Source organism: Typopeltis vanoorti, chromosome 25 (genome assembly GCF_054136105.1).
Source record: "Typopeltis vanoorti isolate ZY-2024b chromosome 25, IOZ_Tvanoo_1.0, whole genome shotgun sequence".
Taxonomy (NCBI): Eukaryota; Metazoa; Arthropoda; class Arachnida; order Uropygi; family Thelyphonidae; genus Typopeltis; species Typopeltis vanoorti.
Genome location: NC_143573.1, coordinates 18,268,253 through 18,291,796, shown reverse-complemented (window position 1 = coordinate 18,291,796; position 23,544 = coordinate 18,268,253). Strand labels below are relative to the sequence as shown.

Genomic DNA, 23,544 nt, shown 5'->3' with positions numbered 1-23,544 from the left:
AAAAAAAAAACGTCCTGTGATATTTAGCCATAAATCAACTTTTACTTTTACCCATAAACGTTTGCAATTCGTTTCTTATGTTGAATATAAGGTGCATAAACTGATCTTACCCGTTTTACGCTTTTCTGGAACAGACTTGCTATCTGGCCTTCCCGGAGGTTGGACACTATCTCTTTGGCGGAGTGATGCGGAGACACAAGTTCCACTGTGTTGACGAATCGATACAGTTTCTGAAAGATACCAGAGCACAGTTCAGTGTATCAGTTAAACATGTCGAACAAGATATAAACATGTAATTTATTGGAAGAGATTTGCCCAATCGAAATAAGACTTCTTTCCACCATTTCAAGAAATAAATAATCTAAGATTATTTTAAGTGTGGGGAGAAGATATTTGTTCATACGCTATTCCAAATAATGTATTTTGTTTATTTTGATAGCTGCCTATTAGCACATGGACAGACATTAAACAAGTGATTTCTGAACCTTTTTAGTAATGAACCGTAAAAAAATACAAGCACAGGGTATTTAGTAAATAAAATCAAGTTTGTTGACTAAATATTTAAATACACATTTCAGAGTAATTCTGGTCAGTTCCATAATAGAAACCCTAAGAGAAAATGACTTGCATGACAAATACATGTCTCTAATTTACTCGCAGTAATACCACGACCGTCTATCACTTTTGTTCCTTCCACTTCTTGCACTTACGGGGGAACATCTAAAACAAAGCTGAGTTTTTGGCATCATTTCCTCGTCCAATTCTTGTATAGATGGCTGAGATAATACGGCTGTTACTGCATCAGAAACTGTGTAATATACTGCATGACTCTAGTGACCTTTCGCCAGGAATCAAGTACAACAACACTGAAATCTAGGTCCCGAATAAATCCAGTTCCGATGGTATACCGTAACGTATTTTGGAATTAATATACATTTTTAATGTTATACCCTTTTGGATTCAGCTGGAATTGACCCACTCATATGGATCCTGGCCACTCTAGGCGTACAGCCCTTGTACTTCTTGCTCCCCCTTTGGAAATATGCAATGGAATGCTGATAGAAAACTACAGTCTTATTGACAATATCGTCATGGAAATATATTTCCATGACGATTTTATTTGAAACTGCATCCCGAAAGGTTAAACATAGATAGTGATTTTATGGTTATGCAAGCAATGTTTAATCACTCGAGAGATTAACCAGGGAACGTTTTAAGGCTTCGTAATAAGGGGAATGAAAGAATATCTGTGTGGTATTTTCGACATAAAAATGCATGGACTTTTTTTGAGTGTAAAAATATTGCACAGACATGATTTTATGAAGACTCACATAAATTTCAAAACGAACCCATTTTCTATATTATTGTGATTGGCATCATCTCTTTAACTTTCACGATCAACGGAAGACTACCTAGACGATCTGTCCATTCGACTGTCCTCTTTTCCCTACATAAAACTGATTAAAATGTTTACTCGGTGACAGCGAATCAATTATATCAATAACCTGCTTGTGATAGGATTCTTCCTACTCCCTTGGCAGACGATCTAGAGGTCAAAAATTTCCATCTTTCAAGTTATTCTCCACCAGAATACTTATCGCCAGGCCATTCTTCAATATAGCCACCCTGGTCATATTTCAATGTTACCACATTCGTTTTCTTACAAAAACAGATCTCATTTCGATTTTCCCTACCTTCAGTATTACAGTGATGCTTTTATGCAAGATCAGATCTATTTTCGTAGACTGATACTGACCTGTGGACTTTACCATGCACGTATACATGATTTCCTCAATCAACCAAGAAAGTGTTGCTATTTTTTACTGGAAGACAATTCTTCTGAACTGAGTATACAAATAAGCATACTATTAAATAGAAACCCATCCATCTCAGAAGATTATTCTCACATTTGGAGTGATGTACAAAAACATCCCTAGAATTATCAATGTTATCAAGAAGAGGACTTTTCGTTTATTTGACAACTTTCTCTCTTAGGCATATTTCTGCCAGATCTTTTATGTTGTACCTAATATGACCTAAATGAACAAGTATATCAGCTGCTCATAAGCCTGAAATAGCCATCAGCAACTGAAAAAGCTGCATACGTACCGAATTGTCTTTTCCTGTTTCATTTGATGTACTTTTAGCTTCATTTGGTGTTCCGAAAGACTAGAACCTCCAGCTTTTGAAAACGAAATATACATTAATATGTTGCTTAAATTATGAGAGATATACTTCTTTAGATATATCGGTTTTTTATCTACAATGTTCAGTGATGTACATATTTTGGAAAAAGCCTGGAAGGTCACGTTGATGTGAAGTAACTCATTTCCTCTTAAAACTGCATATTTTCATGACACCACGATGAATTCTAAAAAGTAGAGTTATAATCATTCTGAGAGAAGATCTAATTCTTTGAACTCCAGTCTGCAGTGCCAGCTAAGTATTATACCAGTATGACGATCATTGTAAACGCAACGGATGATTTGATTTCATCCTTATTTAAACTCATCTGTGATTATCCAGTAAGCGTTTCCAAATACGGAAAAGAAAACAATACATTATTCATGTCGTGTACATGGAAAGCTGATGGAGTTCTTTCGAAACGGCAACAAGCAGTCAGACAGAAAAAAAGTAATAACTTCATAAATAGAAGCTCATTTCATTCATTGCTGCATTAATTGGTAGAGGTATCGAAAATATCTTACCAAATATTCCCCGGGTAAACAAATCTGTTGATAATTTTGTGGTAATATCGCAACGGTCTATCATTCGGAATCATTTTACTAACAACATGTTAGGAATTCATTAGGAACCTACATTTCGAGATGAATATTTGCTTGGTAACGCGCAATAAAAAATTAATAATATTTCGATAGAATCTAGAGGTCCAACGGGAGTTGAATCTTTCTATTGTGATGAATGAATAATGAATTTTAACGTCACGCCTCTACTGCACATCGAGTTTAAGTGACTTAAGTTTCGTTCGTCGCCAACACTTGTTTGCCCCGCGGTTGTTAGATATAGAGCTAAATGAATCCGTCACATTTTGATTAAATGTATCACACGTTCCTCTCAGCCTTTCTGCTTACTATTTAAAAGAACTGCTTCTTCAAAACGTAAAGGAACAAATACAGGGTGTCCCAAAATTCACGCAAGATTTAAATTTAGCGCCATTTGTGCGGTAAAGTGTTGCCAACGAGAAAAAAAAAGACAGCGTGACAGCTTATTTTTCGAACAAAATCATCTTCAGCGATGAGGCTCATTTTCATCTTGATGGCTTCGTCAATCGACAAAATTGTCGCATTTGGGGTTCAGAAAATCCACGAGTGATTGTTGAGAAACAAATGCATCCACAACGTGTCACTGTTCGGTGTGGATTTTGGGCGGGAGGCATCATCGGTCCATTCTTCTTCGAAAATGCGGCTGGTAAGGCAATAACAGTTAATGGTGCTCGCTAACGCGACATGATAATCCCGTTTTTTGCGCCAAAATTGCAAGATATGGATGTGGACGACATGTGGTTTCAACAAGACGGTGCCACATGCCATACAGCCCATTCAATGATTCATGCAGTAATTCATTGAATTACTCCGTGAGTCATTTCCTGGTCGTCTAATTTCCCGTTTTGGTGATCAGAATTGGCCGCCCAGATCATGTGACTTAACGCCGTTGGACTTTTTTCTTTGGAGTTTTTTGAAGTCTAAGGTTTATGCCAACAAGCCCACGACCACCCACTCCTTGAAGGAGGAAATTGAGCGCTGTATCAACGAAATTCAGCCACATTTATGCCACATTTCCTTGAAGGAGGAAATTGAGCGTTGTATCAATGAAATTCAGCCATATTTATGTCATGGAAAATTTCGACAAAAGAGTGCGTATGTGCCAGCAAAGCCGTGGAGGCCATTTACCCGATATGCTATTCCATGCATAACCCTATACTGTATACTTTATGAATCAATAAGAAATTACAATTTTAATTAAAAGCCTGTGTTTTCTATCAAAATTACTTCTTGCGTGAATTTTGGGACACCCTGTATAATGAAATATTAGCCTAATTCACATAATTCGGAGGGCAAACCGAACAAAATAAAATTTTTGATCCATCTTCTATACAATGTTTTTTATTTTATATATATATAATCTGATCTACATAAAAGGCCACCAGACCTATAGCAGATTTGTTCACAAAGGACAGAAGAAGATGGGATTAAGGAGGAGGAAGTAAAGTTTGTTCGGTGAGTTTTTTCAAGATGGACTCAGAAGTGGCTCCTGTTTTAATACTTTTGAAAGAGAATGAAGGAATAATAGTGACCAATTCAGCAGAGCACTGTCTATGACTGTATCTGTAGATGAGAGACAAGGCATAAATTGAACGTCTATGAGAGAGAGAGAGAGAGAGAGAGAGAGAGAGAGAGATTATTAATTAGCCATATTTCCCTCTTCTGGATAGAATCGAGCTGTCTTATGAGAAGATTTTGGTGCTCCACCCCAAATATGGTAGCAATATTCCATCGTTGGCGGATTTGGGCTTTGGATAGAGTTAGCAGGTGTGAAGTAGTTGGACATGCCAGCTGGAAATGAAAATCAGATCGTATTTGGATATTTCAGTATTACTGACGATGACGGTATTACTGAAGGTCACGATGTGATCTCTTTCTTGCGATAGATCAGACAGGACTGAGATTTGATGGCATTGAAGTTTACAAGGTTGTCCTTGCCACACTGGGATATAGATAGGAGATCTGAGTTCAGGTCATGGTAGACTTTGACGATTCTAATATTGAATTCTGAAAACGACAAGGTTTATCGAATGAAAATGAGGAATGGAGTGTACTGTCATCACCAAAGATACAGATAGGATTGGGAGCCTGAGATCAGGGTATTTATATTCAAGAGGAAGAGAGGGAGTGAAAGAACAGAACTCCACTGTTTAGAAAAATAATTATTATTCTTAGCTAGCACGAATATAGGAGTCTAGATGAGAAGAATGAATGAAGGCGAAAGTCTGCAGTTTGAAAACTTCGCTTGTGTAAATTAAGAGCTAACTAACATTCACCGGAGAACAGGTTAGCTTAATAAGAATGCTAACAACATACATCGAAAATGTTCTGTGAAATACTTCCCTGTTATCAACTACTATTCCATAAGTCTCGTATTTTTAAGTTACGAACTATAGCATTGTAAATAGAGCACCGTAAGTGCTTGAATTGGAAATTTTAGATAGTATAATAAGTCTAGGTATCCCTGATGCTTCGTGAACCACTCGATCTGTTATCCACAGAAATTTTTGTCTCTCTCTCTCTCTCTCTTTCTTTAAAACTCTAGTTGTGGTGGACCGACTGCAATTTTCGCAGTGATACTTGAAAGTCAGTGAGCACCTTCGAGATTATGACGTAAATGTGACAGAGACTTACCAAATCTGGCAATCCTGTTGATCTAAATCCCAATACTAGTGAATTAATGGCTACCCATGATGGCTGATGTCAGTGTTATCCCTGCTTATTTCACTTTGTTAATCATTAACTTTATTCTCAAGTAGTTCGAGGTAGATTCTTGACCATAAGTGAGATAACCAATCAGATTGCAGTACAAACCGAACATTGACTGCAAGCTGCCGAAGTTTCCCCATTATATATAATTTTTCTTTAGTAATATTCGAGCATTGTCATATAAGACTGTTAATCTCAGGAGAAAGTCGATTACACAACCAAGAAACAAACAAAAGATATATACATATATATATATAATTTCCTGCACTCATTAAATTGCTGCTATTCCTTCCTGAGCTTATTTCTAGTCAAGTGATATGACAATATCACTTGACTAGAAATTGCCATGAAATAGTTATGCCAATGATATGACTTAAGTTCTATAAACAGTGCCCTTGAGAAAGATTTAAGTAGTACTCGACTGAACATTCTTGTACTTATCATCTTATAAGCAAATATATCGTTTGGTATTTCTTGGAATTTATTCATTGGTTTTCTCAAAAATTCAATTTTAAACAAAAATAATAAAGTAGCGAATAGATCATTGTAAAAGGGAATTAACAGAGAGTGTCAAAACTCTTTTCGATTATAATGTCAGTATGCATAGACGTAGTGCTCCCACAACTTCTGTAATTTGTATGTGCATGGTTTTCGATAAGCAGAGCTGTGGATGCATTTCGATAGCTTTGAGTATGAAAATATGCAGGTATACGTATTCAGATCTGAGATAGTTTCTGGTCCCTCTTTGCTTTTAAAAAGGATGTACACGGAAAATCATAATGATAGTACTTCACAATAGTCCAATACCTCGTTCAGGGACGCTAACACGGAACATTGATTATGAGAGAGCTCAAGTTACTTGTTAAGTAGCTTGCCCGTGTCATAGCGTAAGAGGAATTATTATAACTAGAAGGAAAATTCGCTACGTAGAGAAATCTAGAAATGTGGCAGTATCGTCTTAACGACTGCTCTAATACTAATAAACAAAGAAATATAACCGGGTTACAAATATAATTTCATGTTTTGATACTATCGTTAAAGTAATTTATGATTGGAGAAATAACGTAAAAATGTAATACGCAGATAGCCTGATTGATCGATTGAAGACGTTATATAGATAACGTTATATATAGACGTTATAAATAAATTGAGAAACTGTTCACTTATTCCTTACTGCTACCATCCATTTCAATACTATTACTCAAAAGTATTTGCTTATTCCTTGAATGAGAACCTAGAGGTAATTAAACGCATCTATCGAATCTTCTTATTTCTCTTATTACGTCTATCTTTTGGCAATCTAAACAGCTTTCTTCCTCACACATACCAAGCGAGCAAAATGGAAAACAAAGTGCCTCTTGGGAGAGAGAAAAAAACGCTTTCATCTTTTGTTATGAATACTGTGAATTCCTATCTGCAGTATGCTCTTCGCTGTGCATCAATGATTCTTTTCATAAAGCTTGCAGAATAATGGATGGTTGCTATAGCAACACAAGTCAACCCTCGCATCATTAACGTCATGAATACTTCCAGCTGCATGTTACTGCGTTCTACGGACATATTGAAAATATGTAAAAGGCCTGTTCATGTGAATTCTTATTCTTCAATATACAAGACACCATGTGAATCTTCAAGTGGCCTCTTGTGCTCGTAATGCTTAGTATCGACGCTTAATAAAGAATGATCATAATATCCACGATACGGCAAGAAACTCGAAACGAAGAGAAGAGTGCAGACTAAGAAGTGATTGATTAGCTTTGAATACTAGTATTTTATTATATGGGCCATGCTATTTCTTCAAGACTACTGCTAGAAGGTTTTGAGATATTGAAGTGTGGATGATATTTCAGTATCTAAGTAAATTCATGGAATTTAAATATATATATCCTATATTTGATAATGGGGAAAAATCTTCGTAGAATCTCCCAGGTAATTCATGTGATTAGGCCAGTGGGTCTTAACATTTTCCAAGTCACGGAACACTTTTGATTATCAGAAAAATTTGGTGAACACCAAAAACATTAGGGTTATAAAACTAACAATAAAAATATTCAAGGACTTGCCTGTTATAAAAATGGAACTTATTTTAATGCGATACTTGAGCTTGTCGGCTTTTGCAGATTTCAGCAATATCAAGTCTAATATGTGATACCCTCATCTCTTTGTCTATATTAGTAAGTCTTTCCCGCTTTTTAGTTTTTATATTGGTTAATATTGAGAAACCGAGCTCGCACAAATATGATGTTGAAAATTGTAACAACATTTGTTTTAGAGTAGGATCCGTTGACAAGATCACTAATTGTTCTTCCTCTTGTAATGAAAATTCACAAATCGATGTATTAACTGAGCCAAATGGATTTCGTATCCAATCATAATTGTGTGTATTTAAGAATGGAAAGTAACTTGAAATAGTTTCTTCCAATATTGTTAAATGTTCTTTAAATTAATTTCTGTTAAATTAATTCTGTTAAATGTTATGTTAAATTTCCATAATGGAGCGAAGGAAACATATCTACTGTATTTTTTTCTGACATGCGGTTTCTCCAGAGATACTTTTTTTTTCGGAAAAGCTGACAATTTGTCAGTGGATGTCAAAATGAAAATATTTTTCCCTTGGATACTTGTATTAATATTAAAGCTATTTAAGTAATTAAAAATATCAGCTAGATATGCCATTATAGCACACCAAATATCATTTTGAAGACATTTTACAAAAGCATCTGTACCTTCATTTTGAAAAAGAGGCCAATAATTTATTCTTAAGTTATAAAATTTGGAATAGCACTTTACCCCTGGATAACCTTTTCTTATTTTAGTGTGTAAAAGCGAAGATTCGTACTTGGCTTTCATAAATATGCAAAGTTTTTTTTTAAAAGCCGTTCTTTTAAAGGTCTCAACTTGATGTAACTTACCATATTCATAAATTGGTGCAGTACAGGTTTTAATGTTGCCGGTAATGTTTTTGAAACTAGTAATTTTCTCTGCAAAAAACAGTGCTTAGATAAAATATTTGGGTTTATTTTCTTTGCAAGGGTAAGAAATCCTTTAATGGAGACTACTGTTGATGGAGCACCGTATGTACAAATTCCAACACACAGTTCCCATGAACTTTTAAAAATTTTCTAAATATGACGTAATAGAGTCAAACAATTTCACCCGCGGAACACGTTAAGAACCACTGGATTAGGCAATATTGATAGTTTATATAAAATTAAATATTTTATATAAACTTCAATCGCCGTTTTATATCCAACAAACTTCGGTGCCTTAAGATGCTCCATATACATTTATTTCTTCTCAGAATGTTGTATTAACGACCGTCTCTCTTTTATCGGATCTATCTATATGTGTTTTACTTGTCACGGGGTTGGCAATGAAAGGAAGTACCTTGCACGTACTACATGCACAAAAGAAGTCAGTATAATAGTTATTTTCGGATAAGATGCAGTCGACTAACACCGCCCTTCTTAAATGTGCTCAATTCTCTTTCGCACTGTGTTGCTTAGAAATTCAAAGGTGAAGAGTTCCGTACTGGTCTTCTTGTAGCACAAGCAGCCACGATTTGGCTAAGACCCTATTGCTTATCATTCTATCTCTTTTGGATTAAATACAATTTGGCAAAAAAGCTGTTTTTCCCCTTAGTGTCACTAAGTGAGAAAGATAAATGCAGCTGTGCCCTTCACGTAAGAGAAGGTAAAGAAAGCGTCCAAAATGTTAATGAATCAAGGGGGTTCGATCTACCGGGTGCACCATATAATTTTTTTTCTGGAGGAATCACTTGAAATCCTTTTTTATGGTGCCATCCGAATCCAATACTTTCCCAAAATGGATCTGCATTAGAAGTACGCAATCCAATTGACCCCAAAGAGTAATTTGGAGACTCAGAGATCCCAAGAACAACTACGGAAATTTAACCTGCTTCATTAGGAGGCGATAGTCTTTTTATCTCACAAAAACAAGTTAGAAAATCATAAACAATTAACAGTCATAAACTGCTACTTAATAGCATGAATTCTAAAGAACAAAATACTTCTCTTTTCGCATTAACATTTATAGTATAAGAACTGCATGCACTGCAGAGAGCGGGATTAATGTTTTGAAGTAATTATCTCATATTAAGCTAGTAATAGCTTATAATTTTGCCAGTTTGCTTTGTGAAATAATTCAGCAATATAAAAATAAATTTCGATTGTAAATATCAAACTTGATAATATCCACCCCCTTTCAATATGGCCAACCATGGTTTTTCCTTCTCAGTGGCAATGCGTAACGTGGATTAGAACCTGAATCTTGTTGCCAGGCATTCCTTCCCATTGTTGTTGTTTTTACTATATACTCAGTTTGTCATGCCTTTATGGACTTTTCAATATATCTACACAATATCACAACTTGTAAATACGTATTAGATTATTACCAGTGACAAAGCTAAATATAGATCATATCTCGCATTCTAGTAATAACAAACAAACTTGTGAGTATATATACAATAACATTTCCTATTAAAATTTAGTACACTTTCTTGTCTGAGGCACTGCACCAGAACAAGCCCTGAATGGTGAAAGCTGCATCGAACTTTTAGTTCTATGGATCCTTCAGTTTCTCGAGTTCAGTTCTAGGGCCTTATATTTTCTTTTATATTTGTAATCATTCAATGCATCTGAAAGTATAAAAATCCATTCCCTATAACTGACAGATTTTGTTTAGTGACTATATTGAGACAGCTCATATAGGCGTACAGGAATCTTCTTACCTGGCTCATGAACATTAGATTCGGACTCCTCCAGAAGCAGTGTCTCGGTTTTCTTCTCAAAATCGGCAGGGCATACTTGAAGACAAGATGTTCCATCACTAGTATTAAAACTCCAACAAAAATTCCAACCAACAGCATGATAAACACACCTGCAACTGCTCGAATACTAAGTGGAGAGGGTTGGTTGAACCGATGTACAGTATCATCGAAACAGGGCACCCTTCCGTACCATTTCTTCTGCAGCTGGTCTAAGTAGCCATGCTGGTTGTACTTCATTATCAGACTAGAAATGGCGTCCTAGAAGAATATAAACTAGATTAAATTTCACAAAATCCACAGCTACTTTGGAAATTAAGACATCTTAGCAAAAATCAATGTGTTTCAGTTGGAAATTACGAATGTGAGTTATTTATAATTTTTTTAATATTAATCATCACCGATATTATTCATTGTCATTATTAGACATACCACTCTACAGTCCAAAAAAGTAACCAAACTTGATGTTTAATAAATTCAATACTTAACTTAAGTATCCGACATGTTTCACTGACTAATATCTGTCAGCAGTTTCAGAGATATACTAGTAAGCAATGGAAAGTTATCACTGTGCGTGATATAATACACATGTCGCAAGTAAAACGTTTTATTTGCTGAGATATTTATTGTAATTTTCATGAAAGTTCATTTCTTTTTGGTTAAATGATCTAATTAGAGTTTTCCATATATCTGGTAGGATTAGGCCTTGATTCTTATTTAAGTTACCTGTTGAACGGGCAACTGTAGCAGCTTCTTTGAATGTTCTGGAATGGTAGTTCTCTTCTATGTAGGGCATATGACTCATATCACATTCAATATTATGGTTGGTAGAGGCGAAGTGGGAAGAAAGGCCTGTTGTCTGTTATTCCTTACATAGCCTATGTGTTCTGTCTTTCTTGTTTCAAAACTTCTAGATGTCTGTTCGATGTAATTGATGCCGCATGAACAGGGGATGCTGTAAACTCCAGAGTATTTGTAGAAAGGATGGCTATCTTTCGGGAATCTTGTAAACTTTTGTATGGTAACAATAGGTTTGAAGGTTACTCTGATATTATATGGTTTGGGAAGAAGAGCTAATTTTTTGGATATGGCACTAACAAATGGAATTGTTAGAGTTCTGATATACTGGGTTTCATCTCGTTGTCTTTGTGGTATCATTAAAGAGAATCTTGTTGATGAGTCTTGTAGGGTAGCTATTTAAGGATAGATCTCTGGATATTTTCATTAATTCTTCTTGTAAGTCGCCAGGGTCTGTGGAACACTGTACAGCGATTTTTTAAGCATATGGATAATGCTGAGTTTCCGGGATATGTGATGAGACGAGTAGACATGGTGGTAGCGTCCAGTGTTGGTATGTTTTCTATATACCTGTCGGTATATAGAAAAGAAGAGAACTACCATTCCAGAACATTCAAAGCTGCTGCTACAGTCGCCCGTTCAACAGGTAACTTAAATAAGAATCAAGGCCTAATCCTACCAGATATATGGAAAACTCTAATTAGATCATTTAACCAAAAAGTAATGAACTTTCATGAAACTTACAATAAATATCTCAACAAATAAAACGTTGTACTTGCGACACGCGTATTATATCATTGTATCACGCGCAATGATAACTTTATATAATTTTTAGAATTGTCGGTTAGTTTCCTAGTTTTTGTTACTTTCCATTGCTTACCAGTATATCTGTGAAAATGCTGACAGATATTAGTCAGTGAATCATGTCGGATATTAAACAATTATTTACTTGACTAACATACCGAATTAAGTCTTTCATTTATTAATACTAGTGGTCAAGAAAAAATGTCATAATATGAATAGAGTCGACGAAATCATAAAACGAAAGGTAAGCAATATTGAAAGTTTAAAAGGTATAAAGGCTAGGTATTTGAACCATTTGACTTTCTTAAAAAGGTGTCGTAACAACAACGTTATCCCAAAATTTCTTCGCCAAAAACAACTTTTTAAGTATAAAAAAGCTAATATCATTTACCACAATACAGCATTTGCTCTATGTAGAGAACGAATTTGTCTTTCGAAATTCATACTCAACCAAATAGATTCTCAATGCTATGACTTATTCACAGATGTTTCTAATATTCTAGATGAGGAAACGTGGCAACTTTTGGACAACATGATTCACAAAAGTTAAAAAAAAATTTCAATCAAAGTAAAAACACACAAATTAAAACATTTAACGCATTATATGATAATCACATCAACTCTAAATCTTCCCTACCAGACAACCAGGTCATTGTGAACCAATCTAATCACATCTTAACAAAACCAGAGATTTCTATGCTCAACAAAGGATTCAATTTCGCCTTAAAACCAACTGCTATTCCAAACATGGACTTTATCCGAAACTTAGAGAAAGCCTTCTCATTAGTTCCAGACACAATAGCCAATGACATACGATTAAAAAGCAGCTTAATCCACTCTGTAAAAGATCAAAAATCTATTATCAGACACATCTGTCTATGATGCTCTTAGCATAGATCCTACTCACAAAAACCATCTTGATACCAATGAACTATTACGTGATATGACCAACTGGCCTTGGACTTAATAAAAAAACTAAAATCTATGCATCCGTTAACTCCAAGACTATATGGTGTTCCCAAAATCCATAAAGAAGTTACACCATTACTTCCAATAGTAGATGGCATCCATTTCCCTACTTACAAACTATCAAAATATCTAGCCAAAATGTTACAAGAACACATTCACAACACGAATTCTTATATTAAGAATTTCCAACATTTCTTGGATAAATTAAAAAACACCAGTATCTCTGAAGATAATATTATGAGTAGCCTGGATATCACATCTCTATTCACAAAGATTCCAATTTCAGAAGTCATCGACATCTTAGAAAACTTGATCCCACGAAACATCATCAAGTTGTTCAAGCATTGTTTAACTTCAAATTATTTTACATGGAAAAAAACCTACTACAAACAACTTACTGGATTAGCCATGGATAGCCCTCTCTCTCTCTTTCTTGTGCCAACCTATTCTTAGAAAATTTGGAAACTCAAATTTTATCCCAAATTACTCCTAAACCAATCACATGGTTTAGGAATGTTGATGACAACTTCATCATTTGGAATCACAAAAAAGAAGAACTAATGGATTATCTAAACAAAATTAATTGCTTCCACAACACTATCAAGTTCACATTGGAACTAGAAAAAGATAATAAACTTCCATTCCTAGACGTCCTTATTAAGAAAGAAACTGACAATAGTATCAACCTGTCGGTATATAAAAAACCGACAAACACTGGACGCTACCACCATTTCGCCTCGTCTCACCACATATCCCAGAAACTAAGCATTATCCATATGCATAAAAGAGTGCTATATATTGTACCACAGACCCTGGTGACTTACAAGAAGAATTAATGAAAATATCCAGAGATCTATCCCTAAATGGCTACCCTACAAGACTCATCAACAAGATTCTTTTTAATGACATACCATAAAGACAACGAGATGAAACCCAGTATACCAGCACTATAATAATTCCATTTGTTAGTAACATATCCAAAAAATTAGCTCTTCTTCTAAAACCATATAATATCAGAGTAACCTTCAAACCTATTGATACCATACAAAAGTTTACAAGGTTCCCGAAAGATAGCCATCCTTTCTACAAATACTCTGGAGTTTACAGCATACCCTGTTCATGCGGCATCAATTACTTCGAACAGACATCTAGAAGTTTTGAAACAAGAAAGAAAGAACACATAGGCTATGTAAGGAATAACAGACAACAGGCCTTTCTTCCCACTTCGCCTCTACCAATCATAATATTGAATGGGATATGAGTCATATGGCCTATATAGAAGAGGACTACCATTCCAGAACATTCAAAGCTGCTGCTACAGTTGCCCGTTCAACAGGTAACTTAAATAAGAATCAAGGCCTAATCCTACCAGATATATGGAAAACACTAATTAGATCATTTAACCAAAAAAGAAATGAACATGAAAATTACAATAAATATCTCAACAAATAAAATGTTGTACTTGTGACACGCGTATTGCATCACGCACAGTGATAACTTTATATAATTTTTAGAATTGTTGGTTAGTTTCCTAGTTTTTGTTACTTTCCATTACTTACCAGTACATCTCTGAAAATGCTGACAGATATTAGTCAGTGAAACATGTCAGATATTAAACAATTATTTACTTGAATAGCATACTGAATTAAGTCTTTAATTTATTAATAGTAGTGGTCAAGCAAAAAGGTCATAATAAACTTTATGTTTATTTTGGGACATTGCCATACTTTGTTGTTGTGTCCATTCCAAAGACATTTATGCAGGTAATACTTAGAATTTTGCTCATGTATTTTCTTTCTGATACTCTCTATATCACGACCATAATAAATATAATATAATTCAGGGATACATTTTACGTCACCTTACCAAAAAACGTCAATTCTTTAGGTTAACAGAAATCATAAGAAAACTACCGCACATATAGAATATCGTATGGAATTTTTTTTTCCTCTCAAAGGAATTGGTTGTTTACTTGCTCAGCAAGAACATATACATTTTAATAACTTCTAGTTTGTCTGTTTTTAAGGAACAGTTGATGCTTAATGTTAAATCGGATTTGTTTTATTTGTCCAAAATGGTCGGTTTGATTATTTAGTTATGGAGAAGAAAAGTTTCCTAGCGGTAAAAACTCTCGTACCTCTGGTGATACTGTCCAATTCTCAGTTAGCTAAGAAAAGAACATTAGGGAATGTTCTTGATTTCTTTTAACTGAATTTTTAAATACGTTTTATCTAATTTTATACAGTTTTTCTGATTATGCTGTTGTGCCTGAATGCCTCATTATGCCTGAATGAGATGAAATTCTGCTCATAGCCATTTAAGGGGAAAACGAAATTCCTAGCGTATGAGATAAACACTTCTAAGTATGTAGAGCTCTGAAATTAGAAATTAGCTCTGAAATTAGTATTTCATCATAATCGTCTTAACTGATGTTTTTTATGCGAAGTTTTGATGCTTTATCTTACTGAAACATTTGTTAGTCATGATCAGGTAATTATTATATAACGTAATATAAGATTTACTATAATAACGAATATCATTTGATTTAATTCTGAGGATATGTTAAATTTCTCCTGATTCTCTTAATTAGTAAATTATAATGTAAATAAAAGACTGAGAGTGAATGTCAGAAAAAATCTGCCTGGTTGAATACCGCCTAAGATTAAATTTCGGCAAACGATTAATATCGAATTATATATCAGCTGCTATAAGAAAAACGAAGTTGTTTTGATGTTTGTGGTTGCCTACAGCAGAATTCGTTGAATTCGGTTCGCAGATAGTTTCGTTGCAGTAGGTTTACCAGATCTGTAAATTGATGTAGGAGATTTAGGGATTGTGGTTGATAATTGTACACTTTCGTCATGCACGACGTGGTAGGTGTGTTTGAGAAGAGGAGTGCAGAAATGATTTACTCCTCTCCTAAAGATTCTGATTGCGTTTTTTTCTGCTATACGTTGCTATACAACTAATTTTAGTTTGCATAATTTTTTCTTCTTTTGTTTACTTAAATTAGCAGAAAATATCCCACTGCTTAGAAAAATTTACAACTAATATTCTTTATTCTCGTTTTGTTTTCTTCTGTTTTGCATTTGTTTGTGTGGTGTCCTAAAACCGTCGTTTGAAAAACGCTTAATTAATTCTTATTGCGATTTTCTGGGATTTCAGAAATAGGCTGTTTCCCGTCATCAAAAATACGCAGCGAATTTCATGATTTTGGCCTTCCGTTTGCCTGATGTTTTTTTGTAAACAGTGGCGTAATGTACGTCGTTTCTTGTGGTGTGTTTGCGCTGTACACTCGGAAACTAATAAAGGTATTATCCTGCTTTCACTGTACATTAAGTGCGGTTAATTATAATTTCATATTTGCCTATGCTTCGTAGCAACCCGCTTTAGTGTCAATCTCTCTCTCGTTGGTGAATCTTTAAAGCATACAGCATTTTAATTACTCCGTAACTTAAATAATCTTTTCAAACAACATTCCAAGGGAACGGATTATATATTTCTTAGGTTATGGTGAAGACTGAATCGTGCTATGCGCAAGTCGATGCAGTTTTGTAAAAGAAAATACAAGCATAAAAACGGTCAAAGCAGAGTAGGTCGAACACTGCTGTTGTTGAAAATTAAACAGAAAACTGGCAAGGGTTGCCTATGGTATTTTTCTCGTATAAGATGTTAGCCACTTATTCTTCACAAAGAAACGTATTTAGCTCAGATAGCAACAGATAGGTAAAGTGAATATTGTTCTGCACTTCTAGTTATATACATAAATCAACAATATATTTGTTATTTTTCTAAGCAGCATAAAAATAATTTTTGGGGTCCGAGATCATACTCTTAGTGTCATTCAGAACAGCCTATACAGTATAACGAATTGCAACAAATACCCACCGACTAAAGAAGTGCTTGAAATTAGGCGATGGTATTTCTTTTAAACTGCATGAATTAGTTAAGACTGAAACACATAATCGCTCGTCTCACTTCCAGTATTATGATTCAATTTTTAATTCTTATTTCTTTTCAGACTGACTGACGACTGTAATTCTTAACTCTTGTCCAATTCCTTAGTCAACATTATCAGCGTGTTCCATCAGCGACCTGCAAGCTATCGAAGTTGCTAACAGAAGCACCGTTAAAAAAGCGAGAGATACCGAGAGCTCCCTATTGCCAGACGGATAACATCTAATGAGAAGCAAGATTGGTCGCTCGGATCTCAGAAGTCTTCTTGACCCTTTATTTCTTGGATTGGCATTGCGCCAGTTACTTTTGCTGTCATCTGTTATTAGTACAGTTACAAGCGAAAGTCATGTTTCTAAATAGACTGATTAGCAACACCATCCTCCTCCAAGATTGCGTCATCTATCTTACGTTTAACAAAAAAAAATATCGTTGCAATTAAAACCATTTAGGACTATCAGGATTATCGGTGTATGTGGACTGCAATTGAATGTAATGAACCACCAACATAACTGAAGGTGTTTTATATCGAAGACAATGTCGAACACTAAAAGCCATTCCAGCATTAATAAATATTTGGTCGGTTAAGCATCGGTAGGTATATATTGCTTTCATGACTTTATTTGTTTTAATTTTCATCTTATATATATGGTATAATATTACATAATCATTCTTTTCCCGTGGCAAGAGGATGCGACATTTCTTTTCAGATGGAAAGATTTGAATTCTCTCTCTCTCTCTGCGTTTCGCAAACCTTTGGTTTATAAACAGATTAAAAACAATTCTACTAGAATTACGGTAAAATTTATTTTACCCAAATACAACTTTCATTATAGAGCTTCCATTGTTATATGTCGCGTGTGAAGCAGGGTATAAGCTGGCTCCATTTCTGTATGGCAACCCATCTTACCCATTCCCTGAATGTATTCTGAGAAATCCTTTATATCATGATCATTTCTTTATGATGCAATTATGTTTCAGTAGAGTCAGTTCTCAGAATATTTGTTTGTTTACTAAACTAGGATTGGCATTATTCGGTTAGTTTCGACTAGCGTTACCTTGTGATGTGCTTCAGAGCAAATCAGTGGAATTCTGTGGATAACATACGAGTTAAGTAGTTAATTAAGAATGAATAAATTAGTTTTCATTGGATAAGTGTGTTCTGGGAAGTTGTGGGCTAGACGGTTTATTTGTGTGATCTCACAGGTAATGTACACCAAAAAGAAACCGCACTTTTCGAAAATAGAAGAAACTAGTGGCGCCACCTGTTGTATCTTTTTGTTGTCGAAAGCGACAACCTTCATTAGTGTTGTGTCAACTGTTTATGATATTTGTTTTATTAGAAGCCGAGTTGTAGTGCCAAGAGTAACAGTGTGTTTTGACGAACGGTCGATCGTCATGATATTCATGCCGTAACTAACGAATTCTATAAATCGCTTCAAAACTTCGAGATAAAACTCACCATTGACCGTTTGGCCAGGCGGAACTAATTCTTTGTGGATAATGTCCTTGGAATCGTAGAAACAAATCAGCATTGTCTTTACTTTTGACGTCTCCAAGCGACTTTTTTTTCGGATGCCCCTCTTCTGGTGGTCTCCACTCAGCACTTTGGCGCTTTCTTTCAGGCTCATACTCAAAACACCACTTTTCGTCACCAGCAACGATCGTTTCAAGGAAGTTTGAGTCCTTAAGAGCAGTTTTAATGAGATCCTTGCAGTTTGAATTCCATACATTTTTTGGTCGTCGGTCAACTTATTGGGAATAAATCACGAATTCAATTTACGAAGGCCCAAACTCCCGGTAAAAATGTTGTGTACAGTTGATTTTGGAGTCCTTAATTCATCTTTAATCAATCGCGCATACGACTGCGGGTTTTGGTTTTCTTTGATGTTTTCTTTGAAAGTACACACTTTTTGGATGTTAACTTCGCTCAGTCCAGTTATTGGACGGACCGGCTTTTCGTCCTCCTCAAGCGTCTCACGACCACTTTGAAATCGCTTAAACCACTCGTAAACTTGAGTATGGGATAAACATTCATCACCGTATGTTTTTTCAAGCATATGATGCATTTCGGTAAAACGTTAATCAAGTTTAACACAAACGTCAATCGCAGCTCTGTTTGAAATTCATTTTCCGACCGTTCGTCAAAACACACTGTCCCTCTTGGCACTATAACTCGGCTTCTAATGAACCAAATGTCATAAACAGTTGACACAACTCTAATGAAGGTTACCCTTTTCGACAACAAAAAGGTACAACAAGTCGCGCTACTAGTTTCTTCTATTTTTGGATAATGTGCATTTGAATGAAAAAATACAGAGAAATAGTGGTTCATTATCCGGGTGTCGAAATTCCACCTGAAATATTATTCTTTATTGAATCATTCAGAAGGCCAACAGCTACCAAAGGAAATTTCTTTCGAGTGTTATTGGGATAATTGTTATGAAACAAAGTATCCGTCAATTATGGACATCATAAATATCATTATGAATTCTTTGAAAGATGTATAACCCACTGATGCACGTACAGAAAGATTCTAATGTATGCCAATTGGTATAGTTTGCCAAGCGAAATTAGAAAATTAAGTCGCCGTCGTTTAAAATGAGCAAATAGTTCTGACCATGTAAACAAGAGAAACTGGGATCCAGCAAGGATACATTTTAAATTGTATAGCCATTCAGAATATAAGAACTTTTAGCGTCATGCGATAGTAAAACTAATTACGAATAGGTGCTTACTTCAGTACCGTTGACACATCTGCTCCTTATGGCACTCTGAACTTGTGCCGAAACTGCCTTTTTCTAACCAAAACTGCTTAAAATATCGCGATCCAGCCGATTGGCGTCTAAGCAAAGTAGATGAAGCTCGTGCCCATGTCTGTGTTTAGTGATTGTTAGCTGTCCTCGCTGATGAATAGTTTTGTTTACTCAGATGGTTACTGAGAAGCATCACTAAGGTCATGAAGGTGAAATATCAATGTCTATCACCTGCATGTAGTTAGGAAAATTTGACACATCCGTTAGATAATTATCTGAGATCTGGTGAGGGATACATTGCTCAGCAACAGATTACTAGGGTGGAGGTTAAAAATTTAAAAAAAAATTCAAAGTAGGCAAATCAGCCAGAAGAATACACGCAATACCCCGATGTAACACTTTAGTCTCATAGCCTTAGTTGATTGGCCGTAATCCGAAACAACCGATATATTTTTAAAATCTTTGTGTTACTTGTAAAATCCTTTCCTGAAGTGAGCTATTTGACAGCCATCCGTAACACTATTTGGAATGCATCTGCCTATCTCATATATTTCAGACTTTTGTTGACTTTATGCCTACTCACCTTTCTAAAGCGACCCTTGAGTGGCATTTCCATACCTTTTTCCACTTCTTGTGTGAATACTGATTTATGCATTAATCTCTATATTAATATCTTTTGCTCACAGTTATGGCATGTACATCTCGCTACAAGAAAAAAAATACGAAACAGTTGCAATTATAATTCCTGCACGACTAAAGTGCGAACATATAGAATGCAAAAATTTGCACGACGCTACAGAGAATCGAATAATATAAAAACGTGTGCATCCAGAACTTTTTTTTTATAAGTACTGCTGTGCATAGCAAATACACACACAGATCTATAAAGATCTGTGTGTGTATTTGGCCTATGTAAGGCCTATAGCAAATAAAACCGTGTGTGGTCTGCGGTCACGAACAAATTAATCTGTTGATATTCCACTTAAACAGTGGGAAGATGCATTTGTGGAATACATTATATGGAATATTGTTCCACGGAACTGAGGTAGATGAAATAAAAGGCCATTGGGAGCAGCAGACTCAGTTTCTCAGCAGTTTAGTTGTAGAAGGGTGACGGGAAGCTGTTGCTCGTGTTCTCGTAGAACACGAGCTTTGTGTCCTTGTTTCAAATGTCAACAATCAAACGAACTACTCACTCTTAACTGCGTCAAGAATTTTTAGAGAGGTCGTAGGTGAACACATTGCAAATGAGAGCAGGATTCCTTGATTGAAACAGATTTAGGATTTGTAAGAGAAAGCAACTGGAGAGATGGGAAGTAACTTATTGAGTCAAAAAGGTCAAATTTTTTGGAAGCTATGCTCTGAAAGAGTAGGAATCACTGACTAAATCATTCTGAGAAGAGTGATTTAATCAGTCTTTACTGTTGAGCTGAGTATTAGCAATGGTCAGTGGAAACGAACAAAAGTCGTTTTTGCGAGAAAACAGGAAACTGTGTATTGGAATCAGTGAAGGTGACTTGATTGTTGCTTCCATTGATGAAGAACTTGACTATCCTGCACAGATCCCTGATCTCAACCCATCAAACACTTGTGAGATGAATTAGAGAGCCCATTGCGAGCCACGCCGTGTGCACTGTCACGTTTGTCGTATGAATAGAGAACTATCATAAGAAACTGTGAATAGGGTTTGAGGTCAGCGAGAGCAGGTCATGTATATATACACTAAATATAATGAAGAAGGTGGGTGAAATAAGAGTCTTGAGAAACATCAGTTACTTGCATATGATGAGAGTAGTTAAAATACCCATCGTAGAAAAAAAAATATATTCGTCACGTCAACACCGAGAATCGAACTGAAGTCTTTTTCAAAAAAAAAGGCCGAAAGTCTCGTCATTCATCCAACAGCAGTACGCAACTTGATAAACTTTCGCTCGCGCCTTCCTTCAATAGGCTTATTTCCAAAAGCTCCCCGACTATTCTGAAATGGCCTGTAATGCTAAAAGTATCGGAAAGCTCCCCTAACTTTCATGAATACTATTGCTAAGGGCACTACAGGTGCTCATAAGAAATGTTAGTTATCTGCATTTGAAAGATGTTTGTGGGATTTCGAATTTGTACTAGCTTTACCTAGATCATGAAAGTGATGTCCACTTAAGTACGAGCGAAGTTCAGTTGTACTTCATTGGCTGTATTGGCTAGATATATTAAGTCTTGAAACATAAGTCGACTGGTTTATAATTACCGAGTTTTCTGCTATCAATTGTCATTAATTATGAGCATTGGTTTAACGCATTTTCTTTATAATTTTCCCACTCTTAACTGGCAGCTATCATCTCCTTGTTTTAAATGTTATTAGGTGATGGATGGATTTCCAATATTTTCTTTTCTGCTTCTTCTACTTCTCTATATTTTTAAGACGATGAGCAAGTGTTGTTAGCTCATTACACATGAGCGCAGATGGTTGAAGTAATAATCCTGTCTCGTTGCTTCCTACCTCAATTACAACTGTCCCAATTGCTTCTTTTATCATGTGTTTCTCATTTGTTGTTCGAAACTATTGATCAGTTTCTTGAGACGTATTGAATTCTACAGTGTTTAATTGCAATTCATGAAATCCTTTTTTAGGATTTTGCGAAAGATATTAATGGCTTAGGTATTTTTATTTATCCCCAAGACTGGGGATAAAATAAGAAAGAAAACTATATTAGCGACGTAAATTATTGGAACGTTTGATTGAGATAATTGACGGCATTCCATTTTCAAGGCAATTCTGGTATTTCTCTTATTGGATCCTTTCATTTGCGCGTTTTTTTTTTTTTTCGAATTAAACTTTCAAACAATATTTTTAGACTGCTTTGCGTGTAATTTAAAACTTGTAGAACATAATCATGCGATAAAGTTTCGCTCATTAAAAAAACATTTAATGATGAATACAGTGCAAACTGCAATTGAGAACGAGATTACGCATTCGTTAAACAAGATACGAATTCCGGGTGAAAATGGTTGCTTTCTGTTCTGTGAATGAATCTCGTAGTTATTTAATCTAACTAATGCTGCATGTTATTTAACTAAGTACGTGCAGGTCTGCACGAGGATTGTACGACGGCGAGGTTATTAGGATGTCTAATTGCATCGTGAAATATTCGGGACTGGAACATTATTTATCTTTTTTGCTTTTACGACCTCAAGTAATTCCAGACGGTTTATCGATTGTTTAGTATGGATAAAATGGGTCTCGAATTCTCTTTAAAAACGTCATTAAACAAAGTAAAAGATACTTTTCTCTTGCAAAGTTCTAATACTGTATAAACATCAGTTTTTCAGCTTAATGGATAATACCATTTCATGCAGATGAAAGATAGATGGTCTTCGGTTGCAAGCTCCACATACCTTAAGCGGGAAGCTCTTTTGCATGCCGATAGCATAGGCATCGTCAGAAATGGAATCTCCAAGGAGGTGGAGTCCGCACCCGGGGTCATTCCCTAAGTAATAGTTAAGGACAGCCGTGTCTCCTATTAGAACGTCGAGCTCTTCTTTTCTACAGGTAAACGAGAAACAAAGTTTGAGATTAGAAATGGACTCTTTTTAGAAAGTAGAATTATAATAACCTCCTGAGTTAAATAACACCTAGCGACTGTAGGTTTTTTTTTTATTCAATTAAAGATTATTTTCTTAGAAATAAAACATGTACTGAGATGCCATTTTCGAAGAGTAAAAGTATAAAAAATCAGAACACTTCAACATTCTCTTACCTCAGTTTGTCTAGCCCTTCGTCAAGTGTAGCAACCTCATATTTCTGGATGTGCCGCCAGAGTTCGGTGTTTTGAGATAGCACGTATCCTTCAGCAGCGCTGTTTTTGGCTGTGCCAGTCTTCTGCTTGAGCAGCTGGAAACAGACAGGTTATATGCACACTCTGCAACTACACTGGAGAACAAAGAGAAGTGTCATCACAATACATTGAAGATCTATGTACAGTTTATTTAG

The 23,544-nt window shown here is 35.5% G+C and overlaps 1 protein-coding gene across 1 annotated transcript in view; it reads right to left on the bottom strand.

The window, feature by feature from the left end:
* The window catches only part of LOC150092578 (glutamate receptor ionotropic, NMDA 3A-like), a 161,695-nt gene that overhangs the window by 16,607 nt on the left and 121,544 nt on the right, over positions 1 to 23,544 (bottom strand). The window contains exons 4-7 of the mRNA XM_090414239.1: positions 23,312 to 23,445; positions 22,950 to 23,097; positions 10,243 to 10,539; positions 111 to 230 (exon numbers count right to left, since the gene is read on the bottom strand). Coding sequence (XP_090270365.1) covers positions 111 to 230; positions 10,243 to 10,539; positions 22,950 to 23,097; positions 23,312 to 23,445 — 699 coding nt within the window. The remainder of the gene's footprint in view (positions 1 to 110; positions 231 to 10,242; positions 10,540 to 22,949; positions 23,098 to 23,311; positions 23,446 to 23,544) is intronic.